The sequence below is a fragment of the Anguilla anguilla genome, chromosome 6, assembly GCF_013347855.1.
Source record: "Anguilla anguilla isolate fAngAng1 chromosome 6, fAngAng1.pri, whole genome shotgun sequence".
NCBI classification, from domain to species: Eukaryota; Metazoa; Chordata; class Actinopteri; order Anguilliformes; family Anguillidae; genus Anguilla; species Anguilla anguilla.
In genome coordinates, this window is record NC_049206.1 from 6,097,915 (window position 1) to 6,113,065 (window position 15,151).

The following is a 15,151-nucleotide window of genomic DNA, read 5'->3' on the forward strand; positions in this document are numbered from 1 at the left end:
AGAGGGCGGCCCTTGTCCCACCTTGTCCAGGACCACGTCGCTGATGTGCGGCAGCCCCTCAGGCTTGTGCATGCTGACGCCGGCGAACTGGAAGCCCAGCAGGAACTCACGGTCGTACCTCTTCTTCTCCTCCTGGTCGATGGGCTTCCACTGTTCTGAGATGGGGAAGCGGGGGCGGGGGCGGGGGCAGGGGGGGTTTGGATGGAGAGAGAAAGAGAGAGAGAGCACGAGTCAGAGGGAGAAAGAGGCCGAGAGAGAGATGCGATACCTGCTAGCACTTCAAACAGGGCTATGTTGCCGTTAGATGATTATTTAAAGCACTGTGAGGGAGTTGGGCCGAATAAGGGATTTGGTGGCGAAGAGAAGGCGTGGCCCTACCTCTTTTGTACTGATATTTCAGGTCTCCAAGCTTGAGGGCCTCGGGTTTTAGGCTGCCGGGGTCCTGCTTTTCCTCCTCGTCTGGCTCCCCAGCGGGCGTGGTAGGGCGGGGCTCTAAGGTGGGCGTGGCAGGGCTGGGATCGCTGGTGGGCGTGGCAGGGCGGGGATCGTTGGTGGGCGTGGCAGGGCTGGGATCGCTGGTGGGCGTGGCAGGGCTGGGCTCGCTGGTGGGCGAGGAAGGGAGGTGCTTGCTGGTCGGCATGGCAGGCTGGTCATGAGGCACGTCTGCTTGGGCCTGCTCCAACTCAGAAGGACCCTCCACTGCCTGCTCCTGGGGGGGAGGGGCAGGGGAGGGGTCAGCGAGAGGGACGGACAGCCAGCCTCGAACCACAGCCTTGCGCCATCAGAACAGCCTCAGCTCAAAGCACGTGATCTCAAGCACTGCATCACTCATCACTTCCAAAGCAACGCTCCAATGGCGCTTCACCACCGAGCAGTGGCGGAATCCGTGCTCCCGCTTTGTTTTGCTTTCTCCACTGCCACCTGACCCGTGCCGGGCCACAAGTACCCGTGCCGATTTTAGCTACTGCTCTGGGGTAGGTACCAAAGGTATTATTCGATACTGCAGACCGTTGATTGGTCAATGGAAATCGTCACAAACACGTCAGACTCATCCCATGTTCAGTTTGTTCACCGGCAGCAACCGCCATTTTTAAATACCACAACAGCAAGAGAGAGTCACGTTAACTAGCAAATTCTACAGTCAATATCTGCGACTAAATATTGAATAAATATACATCCTTACCATTGGTTTTAAGTGTAGAGACGTTCCTTTTAAGACTGAGTGGTCATATATTGTCTTGGACAATACATTTGTGAAATATACATGCATTTGTGATGCCTGGATACCTTCGTAAATAACGAGCTGTGCGTAATACCACACCTGTTGTTTATGGCATTGTCGCCCTTTTTAGTACAGTCTGGCTTGATTGACAAATCATTTATTCACTAGGTGAGAGTATAAGCTTTCTAACGACGTATAACATATCTAACTTCGCTTTTGGAATAGTGTTTTATAGGTCAGCGTAACCAAAAATTTTGTAAATTTTATAAAAAATTTTAAAATGTCATTCAACAATCAACATGGACAGTATCAACGAAAATAACATAATAGATAGTACTAATCACTATAACAGCAATAATAAAACAATAATAACACTTAAAGTAAAAACAGTAAGCAGTATCACAATTGACAACAATATTGATAATAGTAACAGTAGTAATAATAAAAGTAATACTTATTATCACTATTATAATTCATCTACAGCCTTGCCCTCTAACACACAGCACCCCTGCACCCCTGCACCTCTTTAAAGGCCTCCAGGACGCCTCCCATCTGCTCCTCCCTGTTCGGCTCCTCCTGCGCCTCTTTCCTCCTTCCTGTGGGCGCGGACTCTGAGGCTGGGGGGGGGGGGAAGAGACATTACATTACAGGCATTTAGCAGACGCTCTTATCCAGAGCGACTTACACAACTTTTACACAGCATTTTACATTGTATCCATTTCTACAGCTGGATATATACTGAAGTAGTTCAGGTTAGGTACCTTGCTCAAGGGTACATCGGCAGTGTCCCTACCCGGGAATCGAACCTGCGACCTTTCGGTTCCAAGCCCAGTACCTTGCCCACTGCGCTACACTGCCGCCCACGCACGGTGAGCCCACGGACTGGAGGGGGCGGTCACGTGAGAGGGGGCGGGGTCACGGGAGGCCACGCCCCTGCTACCGCCGACCAACCAAGTGAGCCGCCTCGCCGAAGCCGCCAAAGCCGCCACGGCCTCCGCCTCCTCGCGATTCGGTCGGCCGCCGTTCGGCGCCGTGCCCGTCGGCGAGCGGAGAGGAAGGAGAGGATCGTCCCGACCAAAACCCGCGCCGCCGGTCCCGCCGTCTCCGCGGTTACCACCACGGAGCGTCAAAAAAAGAGTGAAAGCGAACGTCGCCAGGGCGGACCGCGTCGACCGCGTACGTTCCGAGTTCTGCGTTAAACTTCGCAGCCGAACGAAACGCTTCCTTCTTGGTCAGCGAAAAGGTATACATTCCCTCCAGAACATCGTGTCATGAGCACCTGATACCATTGGCTGCTGAAGCGTTGCCCAAAGAGAATAATTATCCAGAAGACCAAGCTAACGCTAGCCAGCCGTATCGCTACCTAACAACTGTATCCGTGTGACTGGATCACGCTAGGCCATCTCGCCGTGCGAATCGTGACCGCTTGCCCCAACTCAGACAAGCGAATCAGTCGCAGGCGGCCAGGCATCGTGCCATTCTTCCATAAAAATTCAAATTAAAACAGCGGCTCGATTTGCAAGCCTGCTAATCCCCAAAAAAAATGCAAATCGTGGCCCGGTGGCACAGAGTGACAGAGCCAGTGATATCAAACTGAGCGGCGTGTGAACTCATCTGAAAGGCATGAAGTAGCTTAACAGCGTTGGTATGTGAAAGGTTAACCCTCCTAAATTTGCTGGGGGGTGGTGGGGGGGGGGAGCAGGGGCACCGTGCTCACCTTGCACAGGGGCGGTCCTGTCAGGGGCCTCCTCTTCCCCTGGGGGAGGGTGCGGACCCGTCCGTGCGTCTGCGGGGGTTGTTTCCGTGACGACGGGGCTGCTCGGCACGGGGCCCAGGCCGTTCGGGAGGCGGAGCTCCTGCCGCCGAGAGGAGGGGGCCTCGGGGGGGCCGTGGGGCCCGGAGGGCGGGGGGGCCACGGCGGTCCCGTTGCTCAGTCCGGAAGGCGCGTCCGCGGGCGCTGCAGGGCTCCTGGAGGAGTCGGGAGCCGGGCTGGGGGCGGGGCCTGGGTCGGCATCGACAACCGCCCGAGCCGGTTCCCCCTGCTGCTTTTCTGTCAGGCTCTCCTCCTGCTCTTCCTCCTCCTCCTCCTCCTCCTCTGTCTCAGGCACAGGGAACTGCTCTCCTGTTGCCGTGGTTACTGGGCGTTCGCCCGCCGGCGAGGCGGCGGGGGCGGGGGCGGGGGCGGGCAGGGGGGCGTCCTCGCTGTCGCTGGCCGAGTGGGATGGGGGGGGTGTAGGGGATGGAGGGGGCGAGCGTTTCGGGGTCTCTCCGGGTGGAAGGAGCTCCTCCGCCTGGGCGGAGACCGGATTATCCCCATCGGCGCCAGTCTCGTCTGCAGGGGGCGCTGTGGGGACGGGCTTGGGGATTCTGGTGGGGGGCAGGGGCAAGGTCTCAGGGGCTGGGGCCGCGGAACCTTCTCCAGACTCTGTGAAGCAGAAACGGCAGAGGGTCAAGAGTGACCCGTCCAAAAATCCCACAGGCTCCTAAACAGGAGCAGCTGAACTGCACAGGCACACACACACATACACACACGCATGGGCGCACACACACACACACACACATGGCTACACACACACACACACACACACACACACACACACACACACACACACACACACACACACACACACACACACACACACACACACACACTCACCTGGTGTGTCTGCATCAGCTGGTTGGTTCAGCTGGTTGGTCGGCTCACGCACCCCGTTGGCCTGGATTGGCCCGTCTCCCTCAGGACTGCCCACACCGCACTGAAGGGGGAGCGGGAGGGAAGGGGGGGGGGACAATTTTACTTCATTTCACTGCATTAATGAGCAACTATTTCATGACAACAGCGCCACCCTGTGGTACAGCAGTACGGGGGCTGTTCGCCTACGCTTTGGCATTTGGCAAACACTCCAGACACCACTCACAACACCAATTCACACTAAAACATCTGGGGAAAGTACTGTCCCAAGAGAGCAGGTCAAAATCAGTTCTATTGGCTGCTACCAACGTGCTCCGTGATTGGTGCAGCTCAGCTCTGTGTCCTACCAGCAGGGTAGCTGGTCTCATCCTGACTTCATTTATCATCTATAGGACAAGTGCGAATTAACAAAGACCCGTTAGCTAGAGAACCCAAAATAAACTAAATCAAGCTAACATTAGCTAAAGTTAGCTTAACGAGCTAAAATTCGCTTCCTTAGTTTTTTGCGCTTGTCCAGAGACAACGAAATAAAGACCAGACCAGCCAACCCAGACGTAGGAAAGAGAGCGGAGCTCCTCCAATCACAGAGCACGTTGGTGGCAACAAAGAGAACGACACTTACCCCCCTTTCACACAGAAGAAAAAAGGAGTTTTCGAGACGGCTTCGATACCGCGCTTGTGTCTGCGTGAGCACGGCGCGACGGCTTTTAAAACGCCGCATCGAAAACGCCTCTCCCGGTGTTTTCGAGGCGGCTCGACTACTGCATTTTTCCTGTGGGAACGGAAAGCAGCATCGACGACTGCTTTCTGGGCGGCGTTCGATTTGCGTTACAGACCCGCGTTCACGCGCGCCTGTCTCTCAACCGAAAAAATGGCATACGGAGGAAAAAACCTGGACCCACAAAAAAAAAGTGGAAATATTACAGTTGAGAAGCGAGGAAGAAATTGCCTTCCAACTGGAAGGTACAGTGAGAGACTCGATGGTATATGAGCGGCTGGTGGAGCTGATACACTGTAAAAGCTCTGAGAACGCGAAAACTAATAACAAACAAAATGCGACCACTTGCACTTAAAAACGTAACATGTTTGTTTGTTTGATTGTTTTTTGTTTTGCCGGACAATTACAAGAAGATTGCAACGAAAATAAATAACAAGTGACGTTATAGCTTTGGGTCTACATCAAGTGTGTTACTATGGTATGGGAACGTAAACAATTCATTCACGAGAGTTGAGTTCCACTGTGTGTGAAAGGTAAAGACGGCTTGAATGCCGCATTACAAATTCTGTGGGAAAGGGAACCTGTTTCCGCATCAGAGGCGGCTCAGATGCGGTATTAGCTGTGTGAAAGGGGCTTTAGAGTGGGTAGCAGGTACTCAGGGTGCTTGCACTGCGATCAGCTAGTAAAGTTAGCATAAGCTAATACTAGCTTGCAAAGCTAACGAAAAGCTAACTAAAGCTAATGTTCGCTAACGTAGCTTACCGGCGGGGGGGTCGGCGTTGGGGTGGTCCTGCCGCCTGACATGATCTCCTCTGTGATGTCGCGGCCACCCTGATTGGGGTCGCGTATTCTAATCTGCGTGTGACAGAAGGTTGTGGGGTCAGAGCCCTTACACTGTGGGGCGAACGCACAGAGATGGAGAGAGAGAGAGAGAGAGAGAGAACAAGAGAGGGTGAAAGAGAGCAAGGCGAGAGATAGAGGGAGGAAAGCAGAGAGAAGAGACAGAGATAGCAAAAAGAGAAGAGGGTCCGGATTCATTGGGCTACATTCAGAAGGGGAGAAAGGGGCAGTTTTTATTAGTTCCAGGTTCTCCAAACCCTCACGAGAGGACATAACAAACGTTCGAAAGCACACGCTACAACAGTCTGGGCCACGCGACAGGCAACTGACAACCAGGCCATAAAACTACGCACCATTCCAGAGATTTCTCTCTCTCTCTCACACACACACACACACACGCGCGCGCGCACGCAAGCACACGCACACAGACATGCCATCTGGTAAAAACAAGGTAAACGGCAAAATTCACCCGCCTGCAGCCCACAGAATTCTGCCTGTAATGGTCTGTTGTGAGTGACAGGCACTGGTGGACACGGACACTTGCGTGCGTGCATGCGCACGGACACACACACACACACACACACACACACACACGCACACACACGCACACACACAGACCTCAGTCTTACCTGCAAAAGCCCTGGCAGCAGAGAGTAGGGTAAACATGCGAGCAGACAGCCCAAAGGAGCAGGCCTCTCTCATCCTGGGTCTAGAGTACGGCTCCAGCCCGGCCGCCTGAGCTACAGGCTGGGCAGAGTTTCAGGCTGGCTGGGCTGCGGGGGCCTCTCTCTCCCTGGCTGAGCAGGAGTGTTGGAATGCGCTCCCTCCCACCAAGAAGCGCACCACAGACGAGGGGGGGCAGGGCTTTGCTAACCGACAAACTTAAGAAGAAAAAAAAAAGAAGAAAAAGAAAAACTTTTTCTCCCTTCCCTTCTCTCTCTCTCTCTCTCCTTTTGCTTCCTCTCCTCACAGGTAGCTTCAGTTCTCTCCCTCTCTTTCCTTCTCTCAGTTTCTCGTACTCTCTCGCTCCAGCCCCAGTTGGGGGGTGGGGGGTGGGGGGTGGGGGGGGGGGTGCTGGTTCTGCCACAGCAGCAGCAGCCGGTGCCCTGAGCTCATCTGCTTCCGGGAGGGGGGGAGAGGGGGGAGGGGGCAGTGGAGGGGGAAGGGGGGGCGCGACGGGGAGGGGGGGGTGAAAGCCACGTGGAGCTGGGCTGTGTGCTGACATGTCCTACACTTCCCCGCCCCCTGGCTGTTCCTCCACCCCCACCCCCCAGCAGCCAACTGCCAGCACAGCATGAAGAGGGGTGGGTGTGGGGCAGGGTGGGGGAGGGAGGGGGTGACTGGAGTTCAGAGCGTTCAGTAGAGACAGCATGTCTCTCACCCCACACGCATGCATGCACGGTCTCCAAAATACTTAACAGACCGCACAGCTGGTCAAACCCATTAGCCATAACTCTCTCTCTCTCTCTCTCTCTCTCTCTCTTTCATGCGCAAGAACTACACATTACCAATACTAAATGTAAAATGTCCACCTGTAAAATGTCCACCTGAGCCATAATAATAATAATAATAACAATAATAATAATAAATAACTCTTCCCCTCCCTCACTGGAAAGACGGGATAAAGTGAAGCAGGTCTTCTTTTTCTCTGCCCCCCCCCCCCCCCCAATCAGAGCAGAGGAGGAGCCAGCCTCCAATCAGAGCAGAGGAGGAGCCAGCCTCCTCCATTCAGAGCAGAGGAGGAGCCGGCCTCCAATCAGAGCACAAGAGGAGCCAGCCTCCAATCAGAGCAGAGGAGGAGCCAGTCTCCTCCATTCAGAGCAGAGGAGGTGCTGGCCTCCAATCAGGGCACAAGAGGAGCCAGCCTCCAATCAGAGCAGAGGAGGAGCCAGCCTCCTCCATTCAGAGCAGAGGAGGTGCCGGCCTCCAATCAGGGCACAAGAGGAGCCAGCCTCCAATCAGAGCAGAGGAGGAGCCAGTCTCCAATCAGAGCAGAGGAGGAGCCAGTCTCCAATCAGTGCAGAGGAGGTGCCGGCCTCCAATCAGAGCAGAGGAGGAGCCGGCTCCAATCAGAGCAGAGGAGGCGCCAGCCTCCAATCAGAGCAGAGGAGAAAGATTTACAAGTGCTCCACAAGCATCTCCAGGAGGTACAACTGAAGTACTGTGTGTATGACAGTTACCTCCAAAATTATGTAACTAGAAGTTTTCAGAATTAGAAGCAACAAAAAAGTTAATCCGAACTTAGTCCGCTAGCAACAATTAATTTTGATTTGATTGGTGCATTTCCATCAACAATGCACATCCAACAGACAGACAGACAGACTCAGGTGAGACAGGTTACAGGCTAGCAAGAAACTCCGGTGCAACAGGAGACCAGACACAGGTAAAGGCAGACTCAGGTGTAACAGGTGAGCAGACAGACAGGTAAAGGCAGACTCAGGTGTAACAGGTGAGCAGACAGACAGGTAAAGGCAGACTCAGGTGTAACAGGTGAGCAGACAGACAGGTAAAGGCAGACTCAGGTGTAACAGGAGACCAGACACAGGTAAAGGCAGACTCAGGTGTAACAGGTGAGCAGACAGACAGGTAAAGGCAGACTCAGGTGTAACAGGTGAGCAGACAGACAGGTAAAGGCAGACTCAGGTGTAACAGGTGAGCAGACAGACAGGTAAAGGCAGACTCAGGTGTAACAGGTGAGCAGACAGACAGGTAAAGGCAGACTCAGGTGTAACCGGTGAGCAGACAGACAGGTAAAGGCAGACTCAGGTGTAACAGGTGAGCAGACAGACAGGTAAAGGCAAACTCAGGTGTAACAGGGGAGCAGACACAGGTAAAGGCAGACTCAGGTGTAACAGGTGAGCAGACAGACAGGTAAAAGCAGACTCAGGTGTAACCGGTGAGCAGACAGACAGGTAAAGGCAGACTCAGGTGTAACAGGTGAGCAGACAGACAGGTAAAGGCAGACTCAGGTGTAACAGGTGAGCAGACAGACAGGTAAAGGCAGACTCAGGTGTAACAGGTGAGCAGACAGACAGGTAAAGGCAGACTCAGGTGTAACAGGTGAGCAGACAGACAGGTAAAGGCAGACTCAGGTGTAACAGGTGAGCAGACAGACAGGTAAAAGCAGACTCAGGTGTAACAGGTGAGCAGACAGACAGGTAAAGGCAGACTCAGGTGTAACAGGTGAGCAGACAGACAGGTAAAGGCAGGTGAGACCTGCTGGGCAGTACCTGCGGTCGCCCCCTCATAGACTGGACTTGCAGCTGTGGCGTGGGCTGTGGCTGGGCGGAGCTTAAGATGACGGACGCAGCGGCAACAGTGGGAGGGTACTGTGGCTGTGCTGGGTAATACGTTCCTGCTTTGGGGGGGGGGACAAAAACAACTGTCAGCCCAAAGATGGGTTGGGAGGGACTGCCTACAGAACAGAGGAACAAATGTAAACCTGTGAACCTAATAAGCCCTCCTCTCTGTTCTGCCTTTCACACACGCACACACACTCACTCACACACGCACGCAATCACACACGCACATTCACATTCACACTCACACTCACTCACTCACCCACGCACGCACACACGCACTCACTCTCTCACTCACTCACTCACTCACTCACTCACTCACTCACTCACTCACTCACTCACTCACACACACACACACACACACACAAACACGCACGCACACTCATACTCACACATACATGCATGCACACACACACACACACACGCACACTCACGCGCACTCATACGTGCACACGCACATGCACACACACACACATTCACACGAACGCATGCGCACGCGCACTCACGCGCACACTCACACACACACATTCACACTCACAGAAACACACGCACACACACACAAACATACGCACACACACACATATATACATACGCACACACGCACGTACACACACACACACACACACACAGGCACACAAAAAAGGTCCAGTTTTGGTTTGCTAAATGCATGTAAGGATGTAAGGACCGAGCATTGGTTTCATTACATGTTTTTAGAAAAACCTGGCTAAATGATGAATTGTTACCATATTTTGCAGGGCTGGTCCCGGGGTAGAATCCAGGGATTCCACTGGCCATGGGGTACTGCTGAGGCGGGGTCACGTATGTGGGCCGGCACTGCAAAGATGGTTATGCTTATATTTCAGATATTGCTGTTAGTTCAGAAACACTGTTAAATGATACTTCTGCAGCAAATTCTTCTCATCACGACAGGTCAGGTAAGCACCCCCTAATGCAGCTAGTCTATGATAAATGCAAATTAGTTAACATTTAAAAAAAGAATATGCAGCAATGACTTGTTTCCCGTGGCTGGCAAGAAGAGTCTAATCACATAAAAATGCACACAGAATTTTACAAAGCATACGTCACAACACCAAGGGTGTACTTTATGAGTGGGGGGGGGGGGGTGTGGGGTGTTAAAACCACTCAATATTACAAAACAAGCCAAATAACCCCCCTCCCCCAATAACATAACATGACGATGAGAAAAAAATTTTCTTATAATAAAGATGGGAAATTCATCTTGTGATTGGGATATATTGATCAGTAGTCAGAAGTATTTTTTTTTGTGCAGGGCTGCCCAACCCTATTCCTGGAAATCTACCGTTCTGCAGGTTTTCATTTCAACCCTAATTCAGCATACCTGATTCTACTAACTGGCAGCTCAAAAAGTGCTCTAGTTGTTGAATGAGGCGTGTTCTGTTAGGGTTGGTGTGAAAGCCTACAGGTCCGTTCGATCTCCAGGAACACGGCGGGACAGCGCTGAGTTTTGGCCCAGTGACGCTGTGACCGCGGCGTGGGCCCGGAAGGGGGTGGCGGAGCTACCTGTCCAGGTGGAATGAAGTAGGCGGGGCTCTGCGGATTGGCGAATGGCAGCTGCTGCTGGGAGATCAGCATCATCGGAGTGCCGGCCTGGTAGAGGTGCGTGGGTGCCACAGGGCGGGGTGTGCTGCCGAGCTGGCGGGGGGTGGAGCCAGGCAAACCAGGGCGGGGCTGGTAGTACGACTGCAGATGTGTGTGTGTGTGTGTGTGGGGGGGGGCTGGTTTATAGACTGTCATCATTACCATTTCATTGGAATATGCATGCACGCATGCGCACGCACATGCACACACGCACACACACAGTTTCTGACAGCAGGCCTGTGGAGGAGAGGACGGGGAAGGAGGAGATGGAAGCAAGGCTGAAAGCCAGAAGGGGGAGCCATTACTTGCAGAGACCTGAGTCGCCGCTACCCCCCCCCCCCCCTCAGTAGCACAGCAAACGAGAGAGACAGCAAGAAAGCAGGAGAAACTGTTTGTGCAAATGAAGCCACACACACACAACACCACTGACATCCATTAAGGTAAAGGCAACGGCCTGCCATTTTTATAATCACCCCTGAACCCTCCCCTCTCCCCAGCAAGGATGCTTCAGTACCTGTTGGTTTAAAGCACGAGGCCCCACAGAACTAGGACAGCAGGAGAGAGACAGAGGTTTGGCAGTCATAGGTCAAGGGTCAGACCCACACAGACACTGGGATACACTAGAGTGCTCTTCAGTTCTCAGCAGCAGTGCAGGAGGCAAAGCACTTCAGTGCATAGACGAGGACAAACAGAAGAAAGGGAAAAGAGAGAGAGAGGGGGAAAGAGAGAGAGGGACAGAGAGAGGGGGACAATGCTTCTGTAAAGAAAATAAGAAAAGGTGAACAGGAAGGATTCGTGCTACTGACTGCATGCAGGGGAACTGATTCATCTTCTACTGCTCGAAGTGAGTCATTTAATGCACCAGTACCTAAACAGGAGGCATACCTGGCGGGGTGGGGGCACTGTGTTCATCTGGGGTGGTGGGGTTCCAAAGACAACGCTGGGGGGCTGACCCAGAGGAAATGTGGCCTGGAGAGGTTTGGGATGGGGGGGGGGCGGTGGAGAAGTATTTGGTTTTTTAAAATTATTATTACACAATAAACCATGATTGTTAAGGGAAGAAAAAAAAATGGGGCTGTGGAAGTTACCGGAGGGAGTCTGGGGGAGGGGGGTGCAGCTATTGGCTGAGGGGCTTTGTTCATTTCATCTGGCCGGGTATGGAGTGTCACAGACCTGCAGAGAAATGTGAGGAAGAAGGAAGGGTGACGGAACCAAAGAGAGAGAGAGAGAGAGAGAGAGAAAGACAACTACCTGTGCGACAGGATGAGTCTACCTTGTGTTGGGGAGATGGTCCGGGGGGGGGGGGGGGGGGGGGTGTGGCAGTGTGGAGGTCTCTACCGCAGTGAGAGAGTGAGAGTGAGAGAGAGATATGGGGTGGGGAAACAGAAAAGAACAGATGAATGACCCATTTTCCCCACTTCACATCACACAGTTATACGTTATACCAAGGGCCAAACTGACGCTCTGAAGAAAACATGACTTTGTGTGCATGTGCGTGAGTGTGTGTTTATGTTTGTGTGAAATACCTGCCCTGCCCAAACACATATGCACGCACCGCAATAAATAAATCAATAAAATGCTACAACAAACCATGCAATGACAACCAATGGTGATGTCAAAAACCAGCCTAAGAGCAGGAACAGAGGAGCCAATCACGTGACGGCACCAAGAAGAGAAGTCACCATCCTTGGGAAGCAAAAATCAATCGCTTAATCGCTCAACTGATGGCTGGCCTGCAGACCATGCCAACGATCAGGGGAGGGGTCGTGTGGAAGAAGGCAGTGACACGGCGTTAGCCAGGAATGTCGAATGGGACAGCTAATTTAAATAGCTACACTTGCACGACGTAAATACAGCAAGAGCTGTACCTACGCCTAATCTGTCTTGAGCGGCACTACATGGTGATGGGAACTTCAATCATTTTTCCTGACTCCTTCGGTGAAGAGAGCGAATCTTTCGGTTAATTCTCTTGATCCAGTCTCGTTCATTCAGTGTAGTAGAGATAGCCATTCTTTCACGTGAGAGATTAACTTGGCCCATGAGAGGCAAACCATTGCAAAACACCGTTCTTATAGCAAACACAACGAGATAATGTTCGTCCATTCGTTCAATCATAAAACACGAGTTTAGACAATCAGCAGCTGATGGGTTTACTTTAGGTTTTACAATGTTATGTCCTGCGACATCGGGTCATTTAAATTCTTTTGCACAATGCAATAAATTATCATGTTAAACAACACGTTGGTTGGAAGCTGAGCGTGATGTAGGCGGATCAGTTCGGCCAATCGAACGAGTTAAATGAGCGACTCAACTGAAAAAAAATAATCATTACTCCCGAGAATGAATCGTTCGCGACCAAACACCAACAAATATTGTACGTTGACATGTGTCATTCAGTACTATTAGCTAAAGCGTCAGCATCATATTTCAGGCGAATATGAGAATTTTATTTACTTATCGTATTCCTTCAAGATAACAGTCAAATCGTCGTGAGTGCCAGCGACTTGCTTGAAAGGTTCACAAAATACCCCTCATTTTCTAAAAGCAACTAAAAGTTGACAACACAAGTCACTGTAGTTCAAAATAAGCCACAAACGAGCTGTAGGCACAGCAACTTTAGTCTGACGCGAATGACAGATGTAATCCAGTTTGAATACGTTTACTGAAATTGTAAGGTTTAAATTACATTGTGTCACACGTATTCAAACTGGATTACATCTCCTGCCATTCGCGTCAGACTACTGTGGCTACAGCTCGTTTGTGGTTTATTTTGAAACGGAATGCCACCACAGTTAGTAGAAAAACTGTGCTCCCGTGCCTAACGCAGCTCTGCCCGACTACCCTGCGAATTACTCTACTTTACATGACACCAGTCACTATATTAAAAGCAGCATCAATATACATGCATTTGTTTTTGTACATTTCATACATTACCTATGTCTTATACAATGACTAGAAATGATAAACCATGAATTTTGCATAATATTTAAATAAATTTATATTCTCAAAGTGTGGCTCTAGTCTTACAGTCACCGTAAACCTATTAAAGCTCAGCCTCCATGGGATTACAGGGCACAAATGTTATCACAATGGGCCTAAGCAGTCCGTCCGTTTTTCTTCAATTTTGGGCGGTGATGGTGATTTTAAAGCTGTAAGTAGCTAATATGAAACTGCAGCTAACGGTAGCTGTAACAACTTAATTGCTCGGAGTTACCTTTTTGGTACACTTCAAAATTGTACCGTGGTAATACAGAAATGTAAGAACAAGTCGTAAATAAACTATACCGGTTTATTGGTCATACCGGACGTAAATACTATGATGGAGTGAAGGGCCTTGTAATTCATTATCCAATGTTAGCCGCTACCTGCTCTGCAAGTAGCCTAAACCACGTCTCTCCTGGCACGATAACTGACCAGCGAGCGGGTGACTGCTAGGTGAAGCTACTTTAACATAGGCTACTCATAATCGTAGACAGACAATATGAATATTAATCTATGTAACCACAAACAAAAAGCGAAGGACGTTGCTAGTCTAGCAAGAAGTGATTCATTCAGCTCCGTAACAAGCTAACTTGCTGGCAGAAAACTGTCTGGGTGGTTAGCTAGCTTGCCAACCTTCTCTGCGGTCAAACAGGCAACCACAGGCAACCACCCAGTTTAAATAACTAGGTCCAAATAGTTGTTCAACCTGCCCATTTAAAAACGAACAGATTAAATGTAGTTAAAACAGGCAGTGCGAATAATGAACTAATTAGCAATCAATTTAACTTGATGATGCTTACCAGAATTTAACGGAAGCTATGAAGAATGTAGCGAGAATAGGGCTTACGTTTTTGTATATAGTTAGCGAGCTAGCTAGCCATCTCCTTTTCGCCAGTTTCTTTAGTTCAGTTCACTTTGAAAAGCAGCATGTCCTCAAATTTCCAAAGGGTAAGGGGACGCCCCCATATAAATTGACTGGTCAGGGTGAGAACTGTCAAGTTTAGCTCAATCGTTAAATCCCTTGCAATGTGCAAAACAAACAATAAAAATAACAAAAACTTGACCGATACGGCTTTTGGGAAAGGATTATTGACATAGCACGTGTCCACGGCTTGAACCGTAGCACTTGGGTTGCATGTGCAAAGCGTGGATGGATGCGGATGGACTGCGAGCAGTGCGCACCCTTCACAATTTTGGAGGGTCTACTACTAGGGAGCCATAGTAGTGCTCCTTTTTCATCGTTAATCATCGAAGCACAGGCAGGCTGTCTTTACGGGAGCCGCATGGCCATTTCCGGGTTAATTACGTCATTATCTCCTCCTTTGGCCACCCATCGATAACGTATAGTATTAACTGATGAAAAACAAGTTTTCAACGTACAAAAACGCCAGGTTACTTACACATACAAAGCACTGTCTATAAGTCATTGCTTCAAATCTAGGCCTGCCATTAAAAGTATTGCTATCAAACTTGTGCCAAGTTACATGAAACAATATTGGCTCTTAACTCACACAAATTACACAAGCTGTATTCCAAAGAAATGCTAATGGATAGGTTTGTAAGATTCTATATTTATTTAATAGGCCTCAATATGTATAATTTTTGTGTGTATGTGTATTTATGTATTTACATAAATATAGGCTACACCCCCTTCCATAGTGTGGATGATTGTATGTTTCTTGGTATAAATGTCTGTTTACAAATGTGAATGTTACGTGCTCCTAGGGAAATGTCGTCATAGGGAGAACGAAGTATTGCATATATGTCTGTATGTATGT

The 15,151-nt window shown here is 50.6% G+C and overlaps 1 protein-coding gene across 3 annotated transcripts in view; it reads right to left on the bottom strand.

Annotated features, from left to right (window-relative positions):
• The window catches only part of eif4g1a (eukaryotic translation initiation factor 4 gamma, 1a), a 23,426-nt gene extending 11,721 nt beyond the window's left edge, over positions 1-11,705 (bottom strand). The window contains exons 1-12 of one of the 3 annotated variants that reach the window (XM_035421603.1): positions 11,643-11,705; positions 11,480-11,564; positions 11,277-11,360; positions 10,314-10,493; positions 9,515-9,605; positions 8,703-8,830; positions 5,395-5,487; positions 3,879-3,978; positions 2,940-3,647; positions 1,745-1,839; positions 379-709; positions 22-155 (exon numbers count right to left, since the gene is read on the bottom strand). In XM_035421603.1, coding sequence (XP_035277494.1) covers positions 22-155; positions 379-709; positions 1,745-1,839; positions 2,940-3,647; positions 3,879-3,978; positions 5,395-5,487; positions 8,703-8,830; positions 9,515-9,605; positions 10,314-10,493; positions 11,277-11,360; positions 11,480-11,533 — 1,998 coding nt within the window. In that variant the 5' untranslated portion in view covers positions 11,534-11,564; positions 11,643-11,705. Of the gene's footprint in view, positions 1-21; positions 156-378; positions 710-1,744; positions 1,840-2,939; positions 3,648-3,878; positions 3,979-5,394; positions 5,488-6,101; positions 6,462-8,702; positions 8,831-9,514; positions 9,606-10,313; positions 10,494-11,276; positions 11,361-11,479; positions 11,565-11,642 lie in introns of those variants that run through there. The other 2 variants (XM_035421605.1, XM_035421604.1) reach the window with 2 other exon arrangements.
• Positions 11,706-15,151: the final 3,446 nt, after the last annotated feature.